We start from the raw sequence: 21,999 nt of genomic DNA, 5'->3' as shown, positions 1-21,999 counted from the left end.
TATTTCCAGCAACCACTTGGGTGAATTTATCAGTCATGGTCCCATAAAAAGAGCAACTTCAAATGGGGACATTTGAGAAGAATATAATTGACTATTTACAAAGGTATAGGCAGAGTTTAGGGAAACCAGCAAAGTGTAATGACCTACCCTGGAGCTAGTAACACCTGGGAGTCATTAGTACCCATAAGTGAAAAGGGGGCCTGACATTAACTGGAATAACTGCTTGGAAAGGGACGCCTGATAGGACGGCCTTCAGTAGAGGGACAAAGCCTATCCATGGTGACCTGGCAGGAAAGGAGTCAGGGAAATAAATAATACAACTTCATTTTCTTTTCAACCTCCAAACTCCTGCTGGTGCTTCCATTTGCTGAACCCAACCAAAAGTCAGTGGGCAAGGGGACCTACCTCACAGAACAGAGAGCGGAATGGGAAAGAGTGAAGGGTGGATCCGGAAGGCAAACAGAAGCTAGTCAGCACTGTAGGACTCCATTCACGAGCAGCTAGATTAGATGATCACATGATGTCCTCAGGACTCAGTCTATCTCTCCACTCTGCTTTCCTTTGCTGGCTTCATTCTAAGGCAAGTTCTTGCTACCTGCAGCACAGATGTCACCAGCATCTCCAGGGTTATATCATGCTTAGTTTACAATTTTAAAAAACAATAAAAAGAATAAACACATTCATAGCACTTACCATATGCCAGGTGCTGCTGAAAGCCCCTTAGACACATTAACTCAGTTAATCTTCATCATAATCCCGTAAGATGGCTACTGTATTACTATCTCTTCAGAAATGAAGAAACTGACATATGACTGGTAAGTGGAAAAGGAAAGCTGAGATTTACATTCAGGTAGTCTTGCTCTAGAGTCTGTGCTTTTAACCACTGCATCATACTGCTTTTTGAAAAATAAACCTTATCTCCTACAGCATCCGTATTACTTATCAACAGGATATTGGAACACATGCTCATCCTTGGATCCATCACTAGGCACTTTGCTTGCTAAACTGGGTCATGTCCATCCCTATGGTAGGACATGATTGCTAGCAATTCCCCCCCACCAAAAAGATGGCAGGCACATGAAAAAAGCAACAAATGTCCACTACAGACAGTGCTGACTTAAAGGAATAGTCCTATGGACTGGAGCTACAATTCTAGTTCCGCCTATGTTTGCCATTAAGCTTAAGCAAATTACCTGAGATTCTATGAGTATAGGTGGAAAGATATAAAGATCTCTAAACAAATATCTAATTATATCTAGTCATATAGATATAAATGTAACATTACTATATTAAAATATAGTAATAAAACTGAGATATGTCAGACTTGAGCAACTTGAAATCAATTTTTTGGTTAACACCATCTCTGAAAACTCCCTTAGAAATAAACTCCTTTTAAAAAATATGAAGTAAAATAAATGAAATCTTATTTTTCCAAGTGACCTTACAGACATTATACATGAATATGTCCTAGGAATAAACAAAACACAATTATAATTTTATTGATTTTAGCAAAATAAAATGACATAAGTGACTTCTTAAAAACTAATGGGTAAGTTTTCTTGTTTCTTTGTGTCCAGGGCATTTGGCATTCTTTATTAACTGGTGCATAAAAGAGTAGAAAAATAAAAGATTATCATATTGTCCTTTATACTTTTCTTTTAATATATCAGTATGATAGTCTACCAGAAAGTAGTAAATGGCTTCAATTGTGGAAAGGAAGGTATCTGGCTTTCCTTTTTGATGGCGCCAAAAGCAAGTCTTTCTTGTTTTCAATTCAACTTGCAGCAACCCTGCCAAAAACAAGAGAAGTATAAATACTTCCTCTTAACCATAGGGTGTGGTACAATAATGAAGATTTCTCTTAATTAGTTTAAAGATTTTTTTTTAAAAAAGAGTATAGATAAATTCCTTCAATCCCAATTCCAAATAGGATATTTTTCCTCAAATGCATTAAGGTATATACAGAAGCAATATAAAAGACAGAATGAATGGAAACTGAGGAAGCAGCCCAGGTGCCTATCAATAGATGACTGAATTACGGAAATGTGATATATATTATGTAAAATCTAAAAATATGCAACAAATTAGTGAATAAAACAAAAAAGCAGACTCACAGATACAGAGAACAAACTGTAGGGGAAAAAAGGGTTATTATAGGATAATATGAAATTGTGTGTGAAATTTTTGAAAATTGTAAAGCACTATAGAATTTAAAGAATATTTCATTCAATAAAAAATTAAAAAAAGAAAAAAGACAGAATGACATCTTACCCATGACAGTTACCTATAAGTCCTGGATCCTGTAGCAAAGGGTTAAAAGTAGTTAACATTTAAGATGTTCATCTCTTTCTATTTTCTACCTACAAGTGTCTTTTTTTATTTTAAACTGTGACAGAATTAAATCCACCAATTTTCAGAAGAGTTTCATTTCCTTGATAAACTGACATTTAAAACATCATTCTGAAACTCACTGAGACCAGATAGGCAGGTTAATGGTCTTTAATACTGTTAAAAATTGACTTCTAGATTATCATTTTTTGGGTACCTAGAGCTGTTTCATTAGCTGTCACATCTGTGTTTTGCAGCCTCAATGACACAATCAGCCAACACTTTGTTCCTGTATATTTAGAGAGGAAATAACTCATGAAATCACCTAATAGTACTCTCGTCTCTTATAACACAGATGTTAACATACAAATCCAGAATGCTTTGAGCACCTTAGACCAGTACTCAGACTCATATATTTAATTTGCTATACTTTTTTAAAAGTGTATTTTATTTTAAAGTGAAAAATAAAAGGGAGAGGGTAGTATCAAAATTGGCCCACTGACCCAGATTAGGAACTTCTGAGTCATTAAAAACTTCCTATTATCACGCCTCACTTTACTCTAAAAGCTACCTAAGAAATGTAGCAGAGGATGACAAGAAATAAATAATACAAAAATATATTAAGAGATATGGAGGATCAAACATATATCTAATAAGAGAGCAAAGAGAATGGAAGAGAGATAGTATCAAAAAAGATAATGCCTAGGACTTTTTCAGAAACTGTTTTTAAAAATGCAAAGCCACAAATACATGAAATAATATATCTTAAGCAGGATAAACACAAAGAAATTGCTGCCTGGATCCATCACACAGTCTAACTGTAAAAGGGCAAGGAAAAGAGAAGATTTTTTTTTGAAGTCATTGAGAATAGGCAGATCATATTCAAAAGGATGGTCAAAATAACAGGAGACTTTTCATTAATAAAAACAGAATATTGAAAACTCTGGAATAAAATCTTAAAAGTGCCACGAGAAAATAACTGGCAATCTAAAATTGTCTACCTAGCAGAAATATACATGAGGAACAAGAGTGAAAAACATTAATACACAAACAAAAATATACCAACGAACATAAGCCAACGAGATCCAATGAAAGGAATTTCTAAAGAATACATTTCAGCAAAGACAGTCTGAGTTAAAAGAATGCTGAGCAAAGAAAATGGTTAATATCTATGCAAATCCAACAAGTGCTGCCTGAATAAAACAAAAACAATAATACTATCTAATTTGTGGGCTGAAATAAAGGACAGAACAAAAAAATAATGAAGAAAATAACAATAACAATGGTGAACCAGGAGGATGAATGAATCAAGCTTGTGTATTAAGTCCTTACAGTGTTCAAAAGCGGAAGTAAAAATACCATTTGACTTTGAATTTTTTTAAGTTACATGTGCATAGTACAATTGACTAAAAGAACCAAAATAGGCATATTGAAAAATGGAATTAAAAAAACCCTTAATCAATCAAAGAAAAGCCAGGAAAAGAAAAAAACAGTAAAAAGTAAGACAAATAGAAATGAAATTAAAATGGTAGGAAAAGATCTAAATAAATCAATACTTATAGCAAATGTAAAGAGACTACACCTTCCATTTAAAAGACACTGATTATCAGATAGAAACACAACAGGGATGACTTCCACAGGTCACTGCACTGGAGGTCTTAACACAGACAGTCATACAAAAACAATAAATTAATTAGATGCACAAGAACTGAAAAGAAAGAAACAGCTGACATAAACAGAAAATGTTTTTTTTAAATCTATGAACAAATTATTAGAAATATTCTGGGGTAGAGAGAAATGTAAAGACACAAAAATGTAAACATGACAAATTCTACATTAAGAATTTCTGTTCCTCAAAAACTGCCAGTAAGAAATACAAAAGATGAGCCATAAACTGCAAGAAAAGATTTCAAAACATTATTATCTGTATTCTAGAATATATAAAGATTCCTACAAGTCAATAAGAAAAGAAAAATAAAACACTAGAAAAATGGGCATAAGTATTTCACAGAACAGGACATGTGTACGGCCAAATAAGCAAACACAATGATGCTCAATCCAGGCAAATTGTGACCACAGTGATACCACTTTATACTCACTAGACTGGCAAAAACCAAACATTGGGCAGTACAATGGTAGAGGGGATTATGAATCAATGGGAACTCTTACACAGTAACGATGGGAGTATAAGTCTGTATACTCACACTGTGGAAAACAATTGGCATTGTCTCGTAAAACTGAACATCCTCTTTTGTAACAACCAAGCAATTTCACTTTTAGATATGTTTTCTAGAGGAAGACTGCACATGTGCAAGAACACTCATAGTAGCACTGTGTGTAATAGCAAAAACTAGAACTAATTCAATTGTTTCATCAATAGGAGACTGAATAAACTCACAGATGTTACACAACAGTGAAAGTGAATAGATTACAGCTACAATCATATAACATGGATAAATGTTGGAAATAAAATGGTGCGTTTAGAACACTAGTCCTGAGAAAACAACATACAGCTCAAAAAAAAAAAAAAGCAAAACTAAATAATTTAATCTAAGAAAGCAAATCTTTAACCTAAAACTTTAATCTAAAAGAGCAGAAGAATGGAAAACACATAATTCAGGAGAAAAGTTAACTCTGTTGAGGGGATAAAAAGAATGGCACGGGGAGAACACAGATAGATGGAAGTTACTGATGTAATTCCGGTGCTTGGGTTCTTAACAGTTCATTATATCATTAAGTGCTGTAACAATGCTATATATATTCTTTCATATGTTTCATAATTTAGTTTAAAAATTATTTAAAAATGTTTCCCTACTTAGTGTCAGAATTGGAGCTGAAAGTCAGGTCGCAGCACTTTCTTTCCACTACTCTTAAAATACAATTAAATTCATGTCTATATCAGGCTTTAAATTCTTTAACGATGCCACAGCAACCATGGGAAAAAGACCAAATTCCCAGCATGTCATTCAAGGGCATTCGTAATTTTAATTTCTTCAGTCTCTTCTACCATTCTCATGTAAACACACATTCTACACCATATTCAACTTTTTCAGGCTCCTGAATGCAAAATGATATTTTTATATTCTTGTGCATGTCATTCCCTTTGCCTGACATGCCTCTCCCTTATCTTTTTATCCATCAGCATTTCAACATAGACAGTGACCCTTCCAGGGACCCCAATAAGAATAGGATGCTTGCTGCACCCAAAACTTAGAAAATTTTCTATAAAAGGTTGCATGGCAGATAATGTCCATTGTCCTCTCAATATTCACTTTCTCCTTCTCTTTTATTAACAAATCTCAATCCTGTTCAGTGTGGTATGCGTCCAGCTAAAAACAATTTCTTCAGCTTTCCTTATTCCAGGTGGTCATATGAACGTGTTCTGGCCGAAGGAAAAATAAAATGGAATCTCCTAGGTGGAACTTCCAGGAGAGCTGTTTTTTTTAATTTGTTTTTCTTTTTTTGTATAAAAAAGCCAGACTCTATGAAAACACACACACACATACACACACACACACACACACACATTGCCCTCTGCCCTGCCTAAAAAAATGGGATACCTCAGGAACTAGCAGCCTTCTCACAGACAGGAAGATGAAAGGGATGGAGAAGAGAAAAAAAGGGGGAGTCTGAGTCCTTAACAGCATTGTGAAGTCCCGGTACCAGACCCGGACTACCTGCCTCTGGTCTTTCACATGTAAAAAGTAAACCCAAACTTGTTTTAAGATTCTAGCTGAGTTTCTGTTTCATGCAGTTGAACAAAACCCTAATTAGCAGCGACTATTAACAGTCAGGGTAAAGATATTACCTTATTCTCTTTCATGTCCCTCAAATCTAGGACACTGCCTAAAAACAGGTATTCAACAAATATTATTCAATGAATGGATATATCACAAAAGCCATTTTGCTTTTAAAGTATTCTATCTAGATATCTGAAAAATTTTAATTTAAATTATTTTGATTCAAAGATACACAAAAGCTGTAACAACCAAAACCAACCCCTTTTGAATTATTTGTATTAATGTTAATTATAACCAATAAGTAAAAGCAGTATTTGAAAATGCTCTAATTAGTACAATTAAAACCTTAACATAAGATTTTGACATCATCAATGTAATTTCTACAAGCAAAATAAAACAATACAAAAACTAAACAGAGAGTAACTATTAAAATGGTACTGGTTTCTATAATATGTGCACTATGTTCTAAAATGTTCGATATAAAGATCAAGATTCAGTGATTACTACCGCTAATCCATCCTGTTTTAAAGATTTGCTTGGAAGTATAAAGAATATTTTAAAACATACTAAAATATACAGACATGAGATTATATAAAAAACTAATACTTATTTTTGAAAGTTCAACATATACATTAAAAAAATTCTCTTGCTAGTATTTCTGGCAATCAATAACTTTAAGATAAAGTTAGTAAAAATTTTTAGCTGTAACACACTAATTATAAATGACTTTTCCTTCCAAAATTATTATCTGAACTTCTTCAGCTGGCAAATGGGAATGAAAATATTGAGTGACCCTCACACTGTCGTGAGGACTGAATGAGGCAGTGTTATGTATGCCACAGCACTCACCGACACAGAATACAGTTTAGGCAGTGCTTATTATTATGTGACCAAAGGTGTCACTTTGAACATAGTCAATACAGTCAGAATGAAGGGAAAGGACTGACTAACTTTTAAAAGAAATTACAATGTAACGCCAGTTGTAATAATTTGAACTCTTTTCCCAACAAAAACAAACCATCCTTCCCCACACATTCCCCTCAAGCTTTCCAATGGTGAGTCAAGAATGTCGTCCCTCTTCACTTGTAGGCTTAATTTTTATGATTAAATTAGGCACTCAACCTTCAAATGTTTTATGCTGACAGTAGTAAAACATCCACAGCCATTTCTCTGTATAGTTCAGCAAAACAGTATATTTTTACATTGTTAAGGGGATTCATAATTTCTGCAATCACAATAAGATAACAGAAACATTCCAATAACACTACATTTAAGGTTTTAAACTGAGGTTTAGAGTTGGTTTGTTCAGCTTAGTCCCATAAAATGATAAAATGTTTTAAAACCTAATGGCAGCGATTTATAACAAACAAAGGTTGTTTCTTGTGGAAGTAACTTGGCTTATCTGGAAATTGGTACTTCACATATATGAGATTATAAATATGTTGACCCCCAAAAACTTCCTGTGGTACATAAAGGAGCCAGAAGGGGCAGAGGTTGACGTAGGACATGCAGAGAAGACTGAGCCTAGAAATCTGTTTATTTCATGAATTTGAAGGAGTTAATAAATCTCTTCAAAAATGTTTGATGTAGCACAGAATTGAAATATACGACACTTTCTATGGGATCTGGGAAGGAACAACAGAAATTTTTGTACAAATGTGATTTTAAGCTTTAAACACAAACGTGAACACTGAAAACAGATTCGAACTGTACCTCAATAATTCCTTTTATAGTTTTTTAAAGTGTTAACACTTACGTTCTTCATTTGATCTTTTCTATACCATATAAGGTAATTATAAAGAAAAATAGCTCAGAAAAATCTTCAGACTGCAGAGTAACTTGCTGTTGTAACCGTCCAGGGTGCAACGTGGCAGGCAGCTCTCCAAACAGCAGGGCTTTAGCGTTCCATCTCTGTTACTCAACATCAGCAACAAGATTCCACGCCTTACGCTCTGCAGTCTTTCTCTGTTTCTGTCTCTCTCTCACACACACACACAATTTTTTTCTCTGTCTCTTTCTCTCTGCTTATCTTTCTCACACACCTACACGCAAGCACACACACAATTAAAACGATAAAGCAATCTTACTAACATGTATGATGTTCTCAAAGGTGCCAGCAATATAAATTAAGCTAGTTAAATCTGGTATTGTCAATCACTGTAGCTTGGGACTAATTAACAAAAGACTCCAAAAACTGTCATAAAGTTTCTTTTCTAGATAATGTACATTTTTGACAATTTTGAAACTGTTTTGGAAACTACCTAATACAAATTTGCTTTCTAATGGTACACAAATAAAGCCACCAAAAAGCTAGAAATAAACCTAAAACTAAACCTAAATAAACCCTGCTGTACCAGAAAGACTAATGAGGCCATGCCACAAAGGATGTGAAGGGTGTCCAGTGGCAAAATCTGAGACAGTTTGGGCATCAAAAAGAACATAATCATGATAGATTACAATACACTGAATTAAAAGGAAATCCATAAGACAACAGTAATTTTAAAAAGGGGCAGGGGAGAGAGGAGAAAAAAGAAGAGAGGAAAAAAGACAAGCTCTTCTTTATAGAAGAATACCAGCTAACAAATTTGGAATAAATAATAACATTAAAATTTCACCATTTTGCAATCCTTAATGCAGTTACTGTTTTAGGCAACAGTCATCAATACATACTAAAACCACTCAGTAAAAAGCAGTTGGACAATAGTTCACAGTCTCAAAGCATCACCCCGCAGATGACTAGTATTTCAATCAAGGAAATAAACCTTTATAATGGCCAGATCTGAGAATCACCACTGTAATCAAGGAATTAAATTTATCAGCAGTAATGGAACAACTTATATTATATCCTCCTGATTTGATGTGTACAACTTCAGCTATGAATAGGGTAACCATATAATTTATCAGTGAAATAGCTTCACTTCTCAGAGTAAAAGGGAATGCTATTAATAATTACACCAAAACAAGAGATATAAACTATAATCATCATGGACAACCCTGGATTTATCCTTATCTGAAGTATCCCTGCAAAAATATTTTAAATGAATATAATCATGAAACATTCAGACAATTGACCTGTCCTCTTCACAAAAGTCTAAGTCATGAAAAACAAAAACAGGGGACTGTGCCACATTAAGAGAGACTAAAGAGACATAATAACCAAATGCAATGTGAGTTTACATGCTACATCAGAAGAAAAATAAGCTATAAAAGATACCTGTGGGTCAATTTGCAAAAGTGAATATGGACTATATATTAGATATTACAGAACTTTTGCTAATTTTCTTAGAGTAATAATAGTATTGTGATTATGCAATTATCCTTTAAAGACGTACACTTAGGTATTAAAGGGTGATGTGTTGTAAAGCCTGCAACTTAATTTCAAATGGTTCAACCAAAAATATATATGATATCTAAGAATACACACACACGATAGAGAAGGAAAAACAGAGCAAATGTGGCAAAATGTATGGGTATTCAATGCAACTTTTCTAATATACCTGTAGATTTGAAGTTTTTTGAAATGAAAGTTTGGGGAAGGAGCAATTTAAAAAAAGACAACTCTTTTTTCTTACCTTGAAGCCTCTCATCAGTGAATATTTTGTTTGTTTGGTTCCAGGTGCTATCTATAAATACAATTTTTTTCAGTGTTGTGTCTTCACATTTGCTGTCATTCAAACCCTGTTCTTCAGTTTTCTTGCGTTTAATGGACGGCTTGTCAGGGTCATCATTTTTGCCTCTAACATTTTGAATCCTTTTTTGTAGATGAAAAGAAATATCCTTTACTGAGACAGACTTGGGTCCAGGAAAAACAAGAGCAACCTAAAGCAAACAAACTTAAGTTAGTAGTGTGTTATTATGATCTTCAAAATGAATAAATTCTGACTTAAAACTTTAAGGGAAAAAAATATGTTGAATATCAGAGAAATAAGTATTAGGTTCCATTATATGAGTTTCCTTAATATGTATGGTAGTTTTTGGCTTTTCTCTACTAACTTACAATCATAATATATTATCTAGAAATATTATTGTACTTCAATATGTTATTCACCTATTGATGAAAGTCAAGTTAATTGTACCTTGAATCAAAAAAACTAAACTCTATAACATTTTATAAGATAAAAGGCAAAGTATGAGATACATTTTAAGAGAATCATTGAAAAGTGCTCAATAATTAAATACCATTTTCACTTATATAATAAGCAGAGATAAAACAGATGATACAGCCAATGCTAGTAAGGAAATGGTGTAACAGGCCTTTATAGCCATCACTGATGTGGGTTTAAATAATGTAACTCTTGTGAAAACAACCCCTGCCACAAAGCAGGTATCCAGTAAATATCTATTAAATGAACAAATGTTAATAGAATCATGGGTATTTTATCCCCCATATTTTTCTCTATTTCCCAAGTTTTCTTTAATGAGCATGCATCATTTTTAATATGAAAAAAATTAACATTATAAAAATAAACAAAAAATCTTGAATTTATAAAGTTCAAAATTATTAGTTTTTTAAACATTCACAATGCATGCCTTTATTTCCCCCATATCCAATTAGCAAAGTCCAGGGCTTCTTAATTTTCTTAGACTATAAGCATTTCATGTCTTTTTATATTACCTAGCACTGTGTTGTATTTAATTGACATAAATGATATTTAGTTGACTGGAGAAGGAAACACAAATATATTCCTAGACCCAAAATACGGATATTATTTACAAGCACAACTTTCTAAATAAACTCAAGCAAAAAATATAAACATATCGATAGGAAAGAAAAACTTATCAAGTTCCTTCTTGAACAAATGAATGTATTAATTTTTCATTTTGTTTCTATATTAACCACACCTACAAATGGTCCCCAAAGGACCTAAAAGTGGTCATATGCTTCTTTTAGAAGTACTCAAAACCTAGTTTTTTGAGTTCTATCACAACATTACTTTTCACAAGACCAGTACTATCTCACTAATGTGATAATTTCAACTCTATGAAAACCAGTGAAGACTCTAGACATGTGCAAAGAAGGCCTTTGAGTAGCCAAAAGAAATACTGCAAAAGCCATGTGCTAAAACTCTTAATTTAGGGAGATTTTCTAAAAATATCCTTCTAGCTTAGTCTTTTTTTTCTTCTTTTGGAGAAATTCCAACATTTCTCATCTGGTTCCTCAGTTGGTATCAAATTAGACTATCTCTGTGTGGTACAAGCAGAAGAATGAAGAAGGGAGAAAAGTAAAAGCAGGCCTGCTAATACTGGCAAAGAGTAAAAACCTGAAGAAGAATGCAGACAATCCATAAAAAGTGGAAAGACAGACTCAAAAAAATCCCGACAATCTAGAATCATTTGATCTCTGAAGACACCGATGAAGTAAATTGAGTATTGTTTAAGTGCTACATAAGGTTAACCCTAGGTCATTAAGAAAAATATTAAATTATATTCAAGTAAGGTAGGCAATGGAATTTAAAATTCATTTTTAGATTCAATGTGAAGAGTTGTAAAAAATAAACTGCCTACTTCATGGTCCTTTTCTTCATATTCTGGAATACAAGGATATGTATAAATATTTACAAACTCAGGTGCTAAGAGTTTTGCATGTACAGCAGTGCTTTTGCCATCTGTTTCATTCGGATGTTTAATGATGTCAATCTCCAATGGAAGCTAAAATAAAAAAAAGACAAACAAAACAAATATAAAAATTCTAATTCTTATGTTAATAAAAATGGTCTTTAAAGCTTAAACAGCAAGGCCACACTAAGTTCCTATAAACACACTTATGGTTTGAAAATCATACCTTTCCAGACCAGAATATTAAGAATGATAAGACTCATAAAGCAAACCTAAATTTACTCCTCAATCAATATTGTTAGTCCAGTAATAAAACATCTATTTTCAACTCATTTAGCATCATTTAACTTATTTAACTCTTAAAGCAAAGGTCCAATGTCATTTTCATTAAAGTTACATACACATTGAGTCCTATTCCTTGCATTTCAACATCTATGCCAAGAACATTTTTTATAATTTCTACAAGCTTTAGGTTTGTTAATTTGGCAATACATTAAAAGGACATACAAGTTTGGGCAAAAGTTTTATATCTAAAATTCAAGTTAAAATTTTGTTTCTTAAAAGTCATTTGAGGTCAAAAGTATTATCTTTGATTGCTACCATCATGATTCTCCACATGACTAACAGCACAAGTGAAATTTGTTATCAATTGGAAAAACAGTAACACAATAGTTCCAGGAGGTGCACTTTATATAAAAAATAACTCTCTTCAAAATCATTTTACCTATTTTCCTTAAGGTTTCATTACTTACTCATTATGAATTATGTCCTGCTTCAATCCAAAATAATATTATCTGACAAATTTCTTGAGATAAATTTTTCTATTATTTTGCTGACTTATTTGGTTTAGTTTTCTGTGTTCCATATAAGTCCCACACTCAGTCATGAATATGAAAATAAAAGCCAAGTCATATCTCCCCCATTGCATATAAGAAACTCTCTCTGAGATGGTTTCTTCACTCTAGAGTTCAAACGACTCATCTGTTATGATAAGCACTTCTAGGTCCCATTCCACACTAAAAGGCAAGATTCTAGGTATTTACCCTGGGGCACACAGCTGTTTTACCCTGGAGTACAAAACTACTTTTCTTGTTTGCTTTTTTTTTTTTTTAAAGCTTTATTAAAGAGATAAAATTGATATAATAAACTACACATATTGAAAGTGTACAATCTAATGAGTTTTAACACATTACACCCTTGAACTCATCACCACAATAAAGACAATGAACATACCCGTCACCCTCAAAAGTCTTCTGGTGCCTCCCTCCTTCCCCTTTCCCCATCAACGACCACCCACAGTCTTTAGGCAACCACTGATCCGCTATCATTATTGGTTAGTTTGCATTTTCCAGAATTTTGTATAAATGAAGTCATACAATATGTACTCTTTGCATCTGAGAATAATTATTCTGAGATTCATCCATGTTGTGTGTATCATTAATTCCAGACCTGTTTTTTAAAGGATCAGTTGCTCCCAATTGTACATATTTTATCTTTCAGGATGATTGTGTGGGAACACAGTATATGCCTAGAAGGGCAATAAATATGTAACCCAAATAGTTTTCAGTCTAGTGTCTCAAACCCCAAGTCTCCTACCTTCCCACTTAGGTCCAATAATCATTTTTAAGTTGACGTCAATTACTTCAAATCATCAAACCAACTTCTAGTTACAGAAAATTTAACACTTCAGTAGGCAGTTCACAAATGATTTTACATCAGTCTACTTGAGGCTGAACTTTACATCAGACTTTCCTCCTGACGCTCAGGGCCAGGTGACACTACATTCCCTTTCCCCAGGGTCTCTCAATACCAGGTCAGCATTATCTTAGCCCAGGGAAGGTGGGAAAGAGGAAGGGAGAAAAAGAAAGCAGATCATGACAAAGCATTCCATTACTGATAAAACTGACTTTCTTATATGACTGATGAGCAGAGCAGAAGATTCCAAAGGCGACCATCAATGTTTCTGATCAGCTGGCTATCTTTGAAGAATATCATTTAAATCAAGAACCCAGGACTGAGTGTTATTAATGTATTTTATAAATCATGAAACTAACCTATTATGGACTAATATCTGTAACTATAAAACAATTATGCAAAATTTGTGCTCAAGTATTCCTGGGAGTCAGCCCAGGTCTTTAGTTCTCCCTAACTGAGCCTGAAAATTTTGATACTATGAAACAAAAGCCCAGACTTGGATCAAATCATGGAGGTATAGAGATATATGTTAGTGCTCTAGTTCATGTATTTCAAAGGAAGATACACCTTAAATAATGACAGGGTACAGAGTAACACCAGTAGAGCTGACCAGACTTAGTTCAAGTAGAGATGTTCTGTTTTCAAAAGTTTAAAGAACATTAATCTGTTCTCTAACACCTATGTTTCCTATGAGAGATTTGAGATTCACCATGAAATTTTCTGCCCAAATTTATCAAAATGCAGAAAACCCTAAGTCTTTTCCCATGTGATGACCAACTTTCCCAAAGAGAGCCTTTTCAATTCTAAGACTCCAATAAAGATGTTTTCTTTTACCTTATGATTAAAAAAAATAATAGCAAAAAGAGTACCTTTCAGACTCCACTCTCAGTACCCAAAACAAACAAAAGTAACTTACCTTTGCTTATGAATTGTTCATGACATTTAAAAAATCATATTCTGCATTAAAAAGATATTTATGAATTTATTCCCTAAACTAAAATTTATAGCTTGGAAGGTACTTACTCATCACTTGGGAACCCTTCCCAAGAAGGCTATCTAAAAGCAAGTGCTGAAGGATTTGTAAAAATAAAAATAAAGTAGAAATTAGAAAGAACATTTTATAGAGTTATTACTATTAATATATATTAACATATAGAATTTTATTTATATATGGCAATTAATTCAGAAAACTTTGCACTGTCCAGTAGGCCATTTAGAGCTGATCAAACTCTTGGTATAGTGTTTTGAGTCATTTCGATTAAATAGTGGACATAAAGTCACTGACTTCAAAAATAATCCTCTATTATTAAATTTCTATGGAAATATTAGCCCTGCCAATATATGATTAACTTTTGTTATTCTGACCTTTAATCTTTTTTGAACAATATATATCTTAAGATAAATCTTCAAAGGGACACTTTCTTTATGTGGCTATGATATAAACAGATGAAATGATTCTGTGTATATCCCCAAAACTATGCTTTGAAATGTAACATTCTCGCAAAAGAATGGAAAGCTTAAAAAGAATTGTCCTCAAGCTCTGTTTTTCTGAGGTAACTATGAAGCTGATTAAGTTCCATGCTTATTTATTCTTGGCCAGTAAACTTTCCAATAGCGTATTAGAGTGATCTTAGACCTCTGGGGAGATCGTGGACTTGCCAAGATGACATACAGGCTAAACTGAAATTCAAGTAACAAAATAGGAATGTTAAAGTATTTTTCTTACTTGAAATATAAGTGAACCTCAACATCACCGCCTTAAATGTCTTTAAGTACAGTTACAACTTATTTTCTTACTAGCAGGTTCTAGTGGGTCCATGTGTAGAATTCAGTGTCTCTAAAGTCCTAGTAGGCAGCAAATTCCCTACATTATTTGATTTACTCCTAAAGCTCAGGTCACTGTTAGACAAGTGAAAATACACTACAATTATAACACAGCCCAAAGAGCAGGTCTTACTTAGTCTTTTCAATTTTAGTTTAGTTTAGTTTTGGTCATTGACATGTGCTCCATCTCCACATATAGGACGGGGCTAAGCTCATGATTTTGCCTAAGCAAAAATCAACCCTAGTTCCTTCTGGATATGTTTTCTCAAAGAGCAGTCCAAGGCCCTGAGGTAGTTCCTGAAGCTCCTTCATGTCATCTGTAAATTTGCCTCTTGTAGTGTCCATGTTTATACCACACTTTTTCCTATGTTGTAAACGAATTATAATCATTAATTGAAAAAGTAACTGATTTCATTAGAAACAATAGCATTCATCTCAGACCCACGTGTTTTGGCAGTATGTTTCTTTTTCCAGAGACAAGAAAAATCAAACAGGTTTACCAGTCTGTAGGATTAAACTGTCTATTAATATAACCCACTTCCATAATGATGTCATATATCAAGCTTATCAGTTATGTTAGAGTAGGCATATATGAGATGAGTTTTTAAAATCTATTTTCCTACTTCCAAAAAGTTAAATTTCTTACCAACCTTCACACACGGTATGTGTTCAATAGGTACATTTTCAACTGGGACATAACATGTGTAGCAGTAGAACATTCTTGAACCACCACACTTGAGACATCTTGATCTTCCATTTTGCTGAGCTTTTTGAAGAACTTCTTGAGATGCTAAGCATAGGTTTTGAAGAGGATCTTCTGCAGCTATGGAAGTAGTTTGTGACTGCTGTATTTCTTCAAATTTTGAATTGTCTTCTTCCCTTTCTTTGAGAAATACAGGTGTATTGAGAGACATTTTTCATTCAGACCAGTTTAACGTCTATTTCTAAGACACAACAAAGGTGCACTGAAAAAAAAAGTGGGGGGCAAAATAAAAACAGGAAACATTTCCACAAAGAAAATTACTCAATTTAATTCACAACTATATGCTATTTTTAGTATTGACAAATGTTAGTAAGTTTTTTAAACCACTAAATTAGCATGTTTTAAAGTACAAAATTAAAAAGCAATAAACTCAAACAAAACGTTACCCTTTTAGGTTATTCCTTCCACAAAAATAGGGAGGTCCTGTCCTAGAAAAATTATTTCAAATATAAAGTCTAGGTACCAACAATCTATTTTTCAGTGACTCTTTTTGTTCCAGTAATACTAATTTTGTTTTATACTAGGAATGTAATGGTTTAATGTAACAGCCAGAAGTATATTCAACCTTGTAAGCTCTGACTTTCAATTGACATTACATGACATCAAATTTCAACCTGAATGCTAATGAAAACACAAGGTCCCAGCGAAACCAGTAAAACTTAGTTGGTTATGTTCTAAAAGATATATTCCTTGCCAAATTAAATTAAAACACACATTAAATACAACGAAACATTCATTAAAATGAGAGGCATCCATTACCAATTATAATTTGTAAAATATCCCAAAAGGTGAAATATATGCTTATAAAGATTAAAGTGTAATCTTATAAATGTTAAAATTTTACAGGATAACATCAATGTTCACCCACTCTGAGATTTCATACTGCTTTTCAAAACTATACACTATTCAGTCTTCAGTTCTAGAGATAAAGTAGTAAAATAACTTTCCCACTTAAATATTGCCTTCAAATAAGGATGGTGGCTGCCAAAACTGTTATTCAAATACTCTGTAAGCACAATATGTTTCGAGGGAGAAATGAGAGCGGGGCCCTTTTGATTTGATATGCATTCCAAAGCTGTAAAATGATTCTCCTATTCTAAAGTCTTATGGCACTGTGGTGTTTAACTATGAGGCTCCAGGCACTCTGAGTATAAACACTGACAGGGGAAACACTATGACTGCAACAGGAAACTTTCTGTGGTCTCCCAAACAGAAAGTGAACAAAGAGTCCAGTGGAACATAATATACAACATAATTTACTAACAAGAAGTTAGTGATACTAATTTATTAGTCATCAGGAGCTTTTTATAGATTGTAAATCCCAGGGAGCCTGAGACCCAAATAGATGCAAAGAAAAAAAAAAGAAAAAGTAAAATATATTTGCCAAATTTACCCAAACACAATAAATATTTCTGATGTGTACTGATTAGGAAGATTTACATTTTGGTTGCTCAGAGAAAGTGATATTTGAGGATGATGGTCCAATCTCTTCTTTTTGCCTCATAAATGGAAAACATTATTTATTTCCGACCTCCACTCTAAACCATCTACCTAAAAATGGCTTTTTTCTTTGTCAATATGCCCTCAATGAGTAGGAAAGTGCAGCATATTAAGCTGCCACCTGTTCTTGAGGCTCAGATGCTTTTAAGATTGATTGCATGAGTCTTGGAACTTATCTCTAGAAATCGCACTGCAGACGCAATGTTTTGCACACAATTTCAGGTGGTTTGCAGATGTCTAGAGTTCACTACAAATCCAGGTAAAGAAAACCTGGCTAAGATCAAAAATTCATTCTAAGGATAGGAGCAGCCTTTAAAGTCTGGCAAAAGATCCTATTAGCTTCCAGAAACTAGAGCTACAAACCCTCTGTTGGCCAACAAAAGGTCAACTTTCACAAGCCAATAGAGGTCTCATCACTGTACTTAGGAAGCCAATTGTCACCTAAATCATCTTGGTTTGGTTTTTTTTTTCTGGTGTTGCCTGAGGTTCTTACAAAGATTTTTAGGCTGTAATAGTCTTGAGTTATTCAGATCATGGGACTCACCCTAAAAGGAAACTGGACTGGACTGATTCAACCTGACTCCATTTCCCTGAGTATTCCAGTAGCTATTTAGGGGTTTGCACCCCAATGCCCAGGCATAGTGGGGAAGGATGCAGTTCCCAGGGATGTCATAAAAGTCAGTGTGGTTGCCTGACATTCAATGGGAAACTACCGGTGAGTTTTTCTAGAGTCTTAAAGTGCACACCTCCTGAGATGCCTCAGAAATATCCCCCTTTATTTCACCTGACCTTCTGTCTATGTAACTAAATGAATACTAGCAAAGCCTTATATAAAATGTCCTTCCTCCACAAATACAAACACAGATACTTTGAGACAGTGAAAGGGAAATGTCTATAGTTCTCCCCTTGCCTAACTTACACACTCTCACCTACGGCTGAGATGGCTACACAAAAGAGGACTGCAGTTCTAAGTGATGGTAGCTCCCTCCAAAGGTCTCTAAAACCATATGACCAGGGTATCTGTCCTGACCTAACCAACAGCTGGCCTCTAATGTGTACAAATCATTTGTTGCAAAATGATGTTTCAAAACTTGCAAAACACACCTGTTAACATCAAATATGTGTGGGAAATACAAGTGGAGTCGTGGGGGTTACTAAGAAAAAACAAAATGACTTTATTCCTAAGGAACTAACAAATATTTTACCTTGATAGTGCATCCATCACTCTGCAACTTGGGTTGAAAACAAATTTTGTACTTCTTCTACCCTCTTCCCTCCACCCCAAATTAATTACTTATCAAGTTGCATCAAATTCTACCTTGCACATTATCCTCTATTTTTAGTTCCAAAGTCAGGACTCTAGATGACCTACAGCAATCTGTTACACCTGTTTACTTTTGTGCACTTATTACCCGTTCCACGTTTTTCACATGGAAAAACGTACTTTAATTTGGAGTTACCTTTTAGTGAAGTATCTCTCCTAGCAGTCAGTTCTTGAAGAGCAGAATTCTTTACTGATCTCTCCTATCTCTGTGTCTTACGCAGCAGCATGAGGAACTCAACCAATACTTGTTAACTAAATCAAAACCATTCTGAAAAAGAAGCATCCACTATGCATCTGCTACTGAAGTAGCAAACCTTTATGGGCCATCTGCAGCCTGGCAGAAGTAGTAGCCTGGCAGATTTTTGTTTTTTGTTTTGTTTTATTTTTTCAAAATAACAGAAAAGACTCCTAGCTACAAGTAAGTTGACTCACTTCTCAATGGAACATCGTATGAAACTCCTCTATCCTCTACTTTGGACCAATTCAGTTGTAGATATAACCCACTGCAATTTTTTCTTTTTCTAGAGTATTTTAAGAACCTGATCACATACGTACATGTCCAACATCCATTTTCTAAAATCCAAGGTATCGTCTTTTTCATTCAGGACTAAAAGCTCCCCCTCCTCCTGCAACCCCAACACACACACCACCCACTATGTGGTAGAAAGACTGTCTTGACTTAGTTTTTCATGATACACTGGAGTTCCAACGGAAATGATTCTTAAAACGTTGTGGTTTTGAGTCAAGCGGCGATTTTATCATCCAACTTCCCGGAATTGGCAGTATGCAGTGTTAATACACTTTCTGACCTGTCCTACATTCCCAAGAAATAATTCAAACATAAGGAACTGACTCTCTGCTTATTATGTAATCATAATCTTACTATTTTAAATACACTGCATGGCATACTATACCAAGTTTCCCCTTCTGTGATAACCAATGCCCCCAAACCACTCCAAATGCTAAAAAAAGAAACAATAGTGTTCCTAGAAGACTAACTTTGCCAGGACAAACTTCTCTTGAGGCGGAAAGCACCGAAAATAACTGTTAGGGGGAAATTTTTTTTTTTTTTTTGAGGAAAAATTTGAGTGCCCTTTTCCCAAAGGGCCCGCAAGAGCCTAAAAATTCAGGCGCCTGTGCAGGGACCTGGGCCCCGCTCACAAGCGACAGCCGGCAAGACCTCCGCTAACGCAGGGCCAAGGAGCGTCCACTCCCGCGGCCGCGAGGCGCCGGTCAAACCGCTGGTCCCCACAGAGGCGCGGCGACGGGAACGAGGGACCCGAGTGGGACTCAGACCTGCAAAGCTCGCGGGTCCTCGCACAGCTCCACGCGTCTTCCGCTCCGCCCGAGCCCGAGGCGCGCGCCCGGCCGTGATCGCGCCCCTGGCTCGGCGGAGCGCTTTCCGGGCGACACCGGAGGGAGGAGCCCGGCCGTTGCTAAGGCCGTTGCTAGGGCCGGGCGCGGCGCAGGCCCCGCGGCGAAGGTAACTGGCGGGAACGACCGCGGGGCGGGGTGAGACGGGAAGTCCCGCCTTAGCGTTTCAAGTGATCGGTGTTTCTGGAGAGTCGGGATGGAGGAATAGGCCCCGGATCCTTGACTCGGGGCATCACGGCCTGCCAGCCCAGCTCTCAGCTCCCTCCTGAGCCTGTCCGGGGCCACGAAAGTGGGACACAGTTCTCGAAGTATACCGTCAAGGTGTAGTTGCAGTGAGTTGTGAAAAATGCTGTTCGTACAAAACACTTTCCCCTGTATCAGTCCTCAAAATATTTTAGTCGTGAGAACTTGGGTCTGTTACTTTTAATGGCTACATCAAGAGAAGTATTTCGTGTGCTGCATATTAATGAAAGCTATTAGAAAAAATATAACTTGATACTTTGGTTTGTTTTAAAACTACAGTCATGTAGAGTTGAGACTACTTTGTGCACTTTTCCAGTTCGAAGTTAAGCACAGTATGTGGATAGATTATTAAGCCATTTTTCCTTGCCCTACCCCAAGGAAAATCCAAACAGAAGGAATGCACGTTAACAATTGTGCGATTACAAAACACAGTGGCCAGATATTGAGCAATGTATTTATTGAATACTTTGAATTCAGCAAGTGAAAGATGAAAGGCAGAACCTTGCCCTAGAGGAGCTTACGGTATGGGTAGTACAGAAAATACAATATGACTAATAAATTGTAGGAATTTCGGAAGGGATCAGAGTGGAGTAGTCAATGAAGGCTTATTGGCTGAACTTCAATAAAGCCTTGAAGAATAATTATGGTTTAGGGTAGTGTTTTTCAAGGGGATTGTACGAGACCCACTGGTGGAGGTCCCATCTGTAAGCAAGGAAATCTGTTTAGTGATAACTACACTTTTTAAAAAATGAAATAGTCTAGTGTGGAAATTATCAGTGCGTGGCACTTGGAATAGTTAAGTATTGCATAATGGAGTTTCAGCTTATATATGTATGCATGGATGTGTTCACTAGATCATGTTTATAAAATGTATTTCTTATTGTATGTTTCTCTTTTAAAAAGTTTGAAAGCTACTGCTTTAGGAGGAAAGATGAGTAGCAATAGCAGTCTCCAAGCCAAGAATAAGTAATTGACACCCTTATTTTTTTTTTTAGACTACTTTAGTTCAAGTGCACACATTAAAAAGGAAATGATTCTATTTAAGAATTGGAGTGAGTATTGGGTTATTACTGGTATATAATAAATAACCCCAAAATATGGTGGCTTGAAATAACCATTTTATTGTGTTCATGAATTGTGTGTTCAGTAGGACACAGAGGGATAGCTTTTTTCTAATAACTCAGCTGAGAAGACTATGAATGTTAGCAGAGCTCTTGTGTGTAGCCTCCCTGTGTGGCCTGGGCTTCCTCACAGTATGGCAGTAGGATAATCAGACGTCTTAGCTTGGGCCCAGTGCTCCAAAGTCAGCTGTTGCAATGAATAAGTTCTTTTCTGGCCTACACCCAAAAAGTAAGATAGTGTCACTTTTCTCACATTCTTTTGACTATAAGTGAGTCTCAAGGCATGTCCAGATTTTAGGAGATGGGATATAGATGCTACATCTCAAAAGATTGTCAAAGAATTTGCGACTGTTTTTTAAAAAAAAAACAACACTGAATTTACTGCTGTCACAAAAGTTCAGTGGTTTAATACAGTAAACTTTTATTTCTTACAAGAAATCTATTGTGGATGTTACTTGTCAGATGAAATGTTAGACTCAAAGATGTAGATTTCTTTTTATTCTTAGTGGTTCTACTCTCTTCTACAACTTG

General features: G+C 35.1%; 2 protein-coding genes across 4 annotated transcripts in view; one reads left to right on the top strand and one right to left on the bottom strand.

The window, feature by feature from the left end:
* Nucleotides 1-1,474: 1,474 nt before the first annotated feature.
* On the bottom strand, nucleotides 1,475-20,207 carry DTWD1 (DTW domain containing 1). Of its 3 annotated transcripts, none has more exons than XM_010965295.3 (5): nucleotides 20,027-20,207; nucleotides 15,794-16,026; nucleotides 11,574-11,717; nucleotides 9,641-9,887; nucleotides 1,475-1,790 (listed from the first exon to the last, which is right to left on the bottom strand). In XM_010965295.3, exons 2-5 carry the CDS (start codon nucleotides 15,860-15,862, stop codon nucleotides 1,543-1,545), a joined length of 708 nt encoding a protein of 235 aa, XP_010963597.1. In that variant the 5' UTR covers nucleotides 15,863-16,026; nucleotides 20,027-20,207; the 3' UTR covers nucleotides 1,475-1,542. The 3 variants fall into 3 exon arrangements, with proteins under 3 accessions (XP_010963597.1, XP_010963594.1, XP_045380160.1); XM_010965292.3 differs by having other exon boundaries at nucleotides 15,794-16,108; nucleotides 20,027-20,181; XM_045524204.2 differs by lacking the exon at nucleotides 20,027-20,207 and adding an exon at nucleotides 18,867-20,001 and having other exon boundaries at nucleotides 15,794-16,108.
* A 55-nt stretch (nucleotides 20,208-20,262) lies between these two features.
* Nucleotides 20,263-21,999, top strand: part of FAM227B (family with sequence similarity 227 member B) — a 195,662-nt gene continuing 193,925 nt past the window's right edge. Inside the window, exon 1 of the mRNA XM_045524290.2 lies at nucleotides 20,263-20,436. The gene's annotated coding sequence lies outside the window, so the exon portion shown is untranslated. The remainder of the gene's footprint in view (nucleotides 20,437-21,999) is intronic.

This window comes from Camelus bactrianus, chromosome 6 (genome assembly GCF_048773025.1).
Source record: "Camelus bactrianus isolate YW-2024 breed Bactrian camel chromosome 6, ASM4877302v1, whole genome shotgun sequence".
Classification (NCBI taxonomy): Eukaryota; Metazoa; Chordata; class Mammalia; order Artiodactyla; family Camelidae; genus Camelus; species Camelus bactrianus.
The sequence above is the reverse complement of the archived record's forward strand: the minus strand, read 5'-3'. Positions and strand labels throughout refer to the sequence as shown.

Excerpts from the sequence above, each read along its gene's own strand:
- DTWD1 (XM_010965292.3), bottom strand. The coding sequence starts at position 16,057 with ATGTCTCTCAATACACCTGTATTTCTCAAAGAAAGGGAAGAAGACAAT. Across the intron at positions 11,718-15,793 it reads AACACATACCGTGTGTGAAG|CTTCCATTGGAGATTGACAT; the intron begins GTTGGTAAGAAA and ends TTTTTATTTTAG. Across the intron at positions 9,888-11,573 it reads ATGAAGAAAAGGACCATGAA|GTTGCTCTTGTTTTTCCTGG; the intron begins GTAGGCAGTTTA and ends TGTTTGCTTTAG.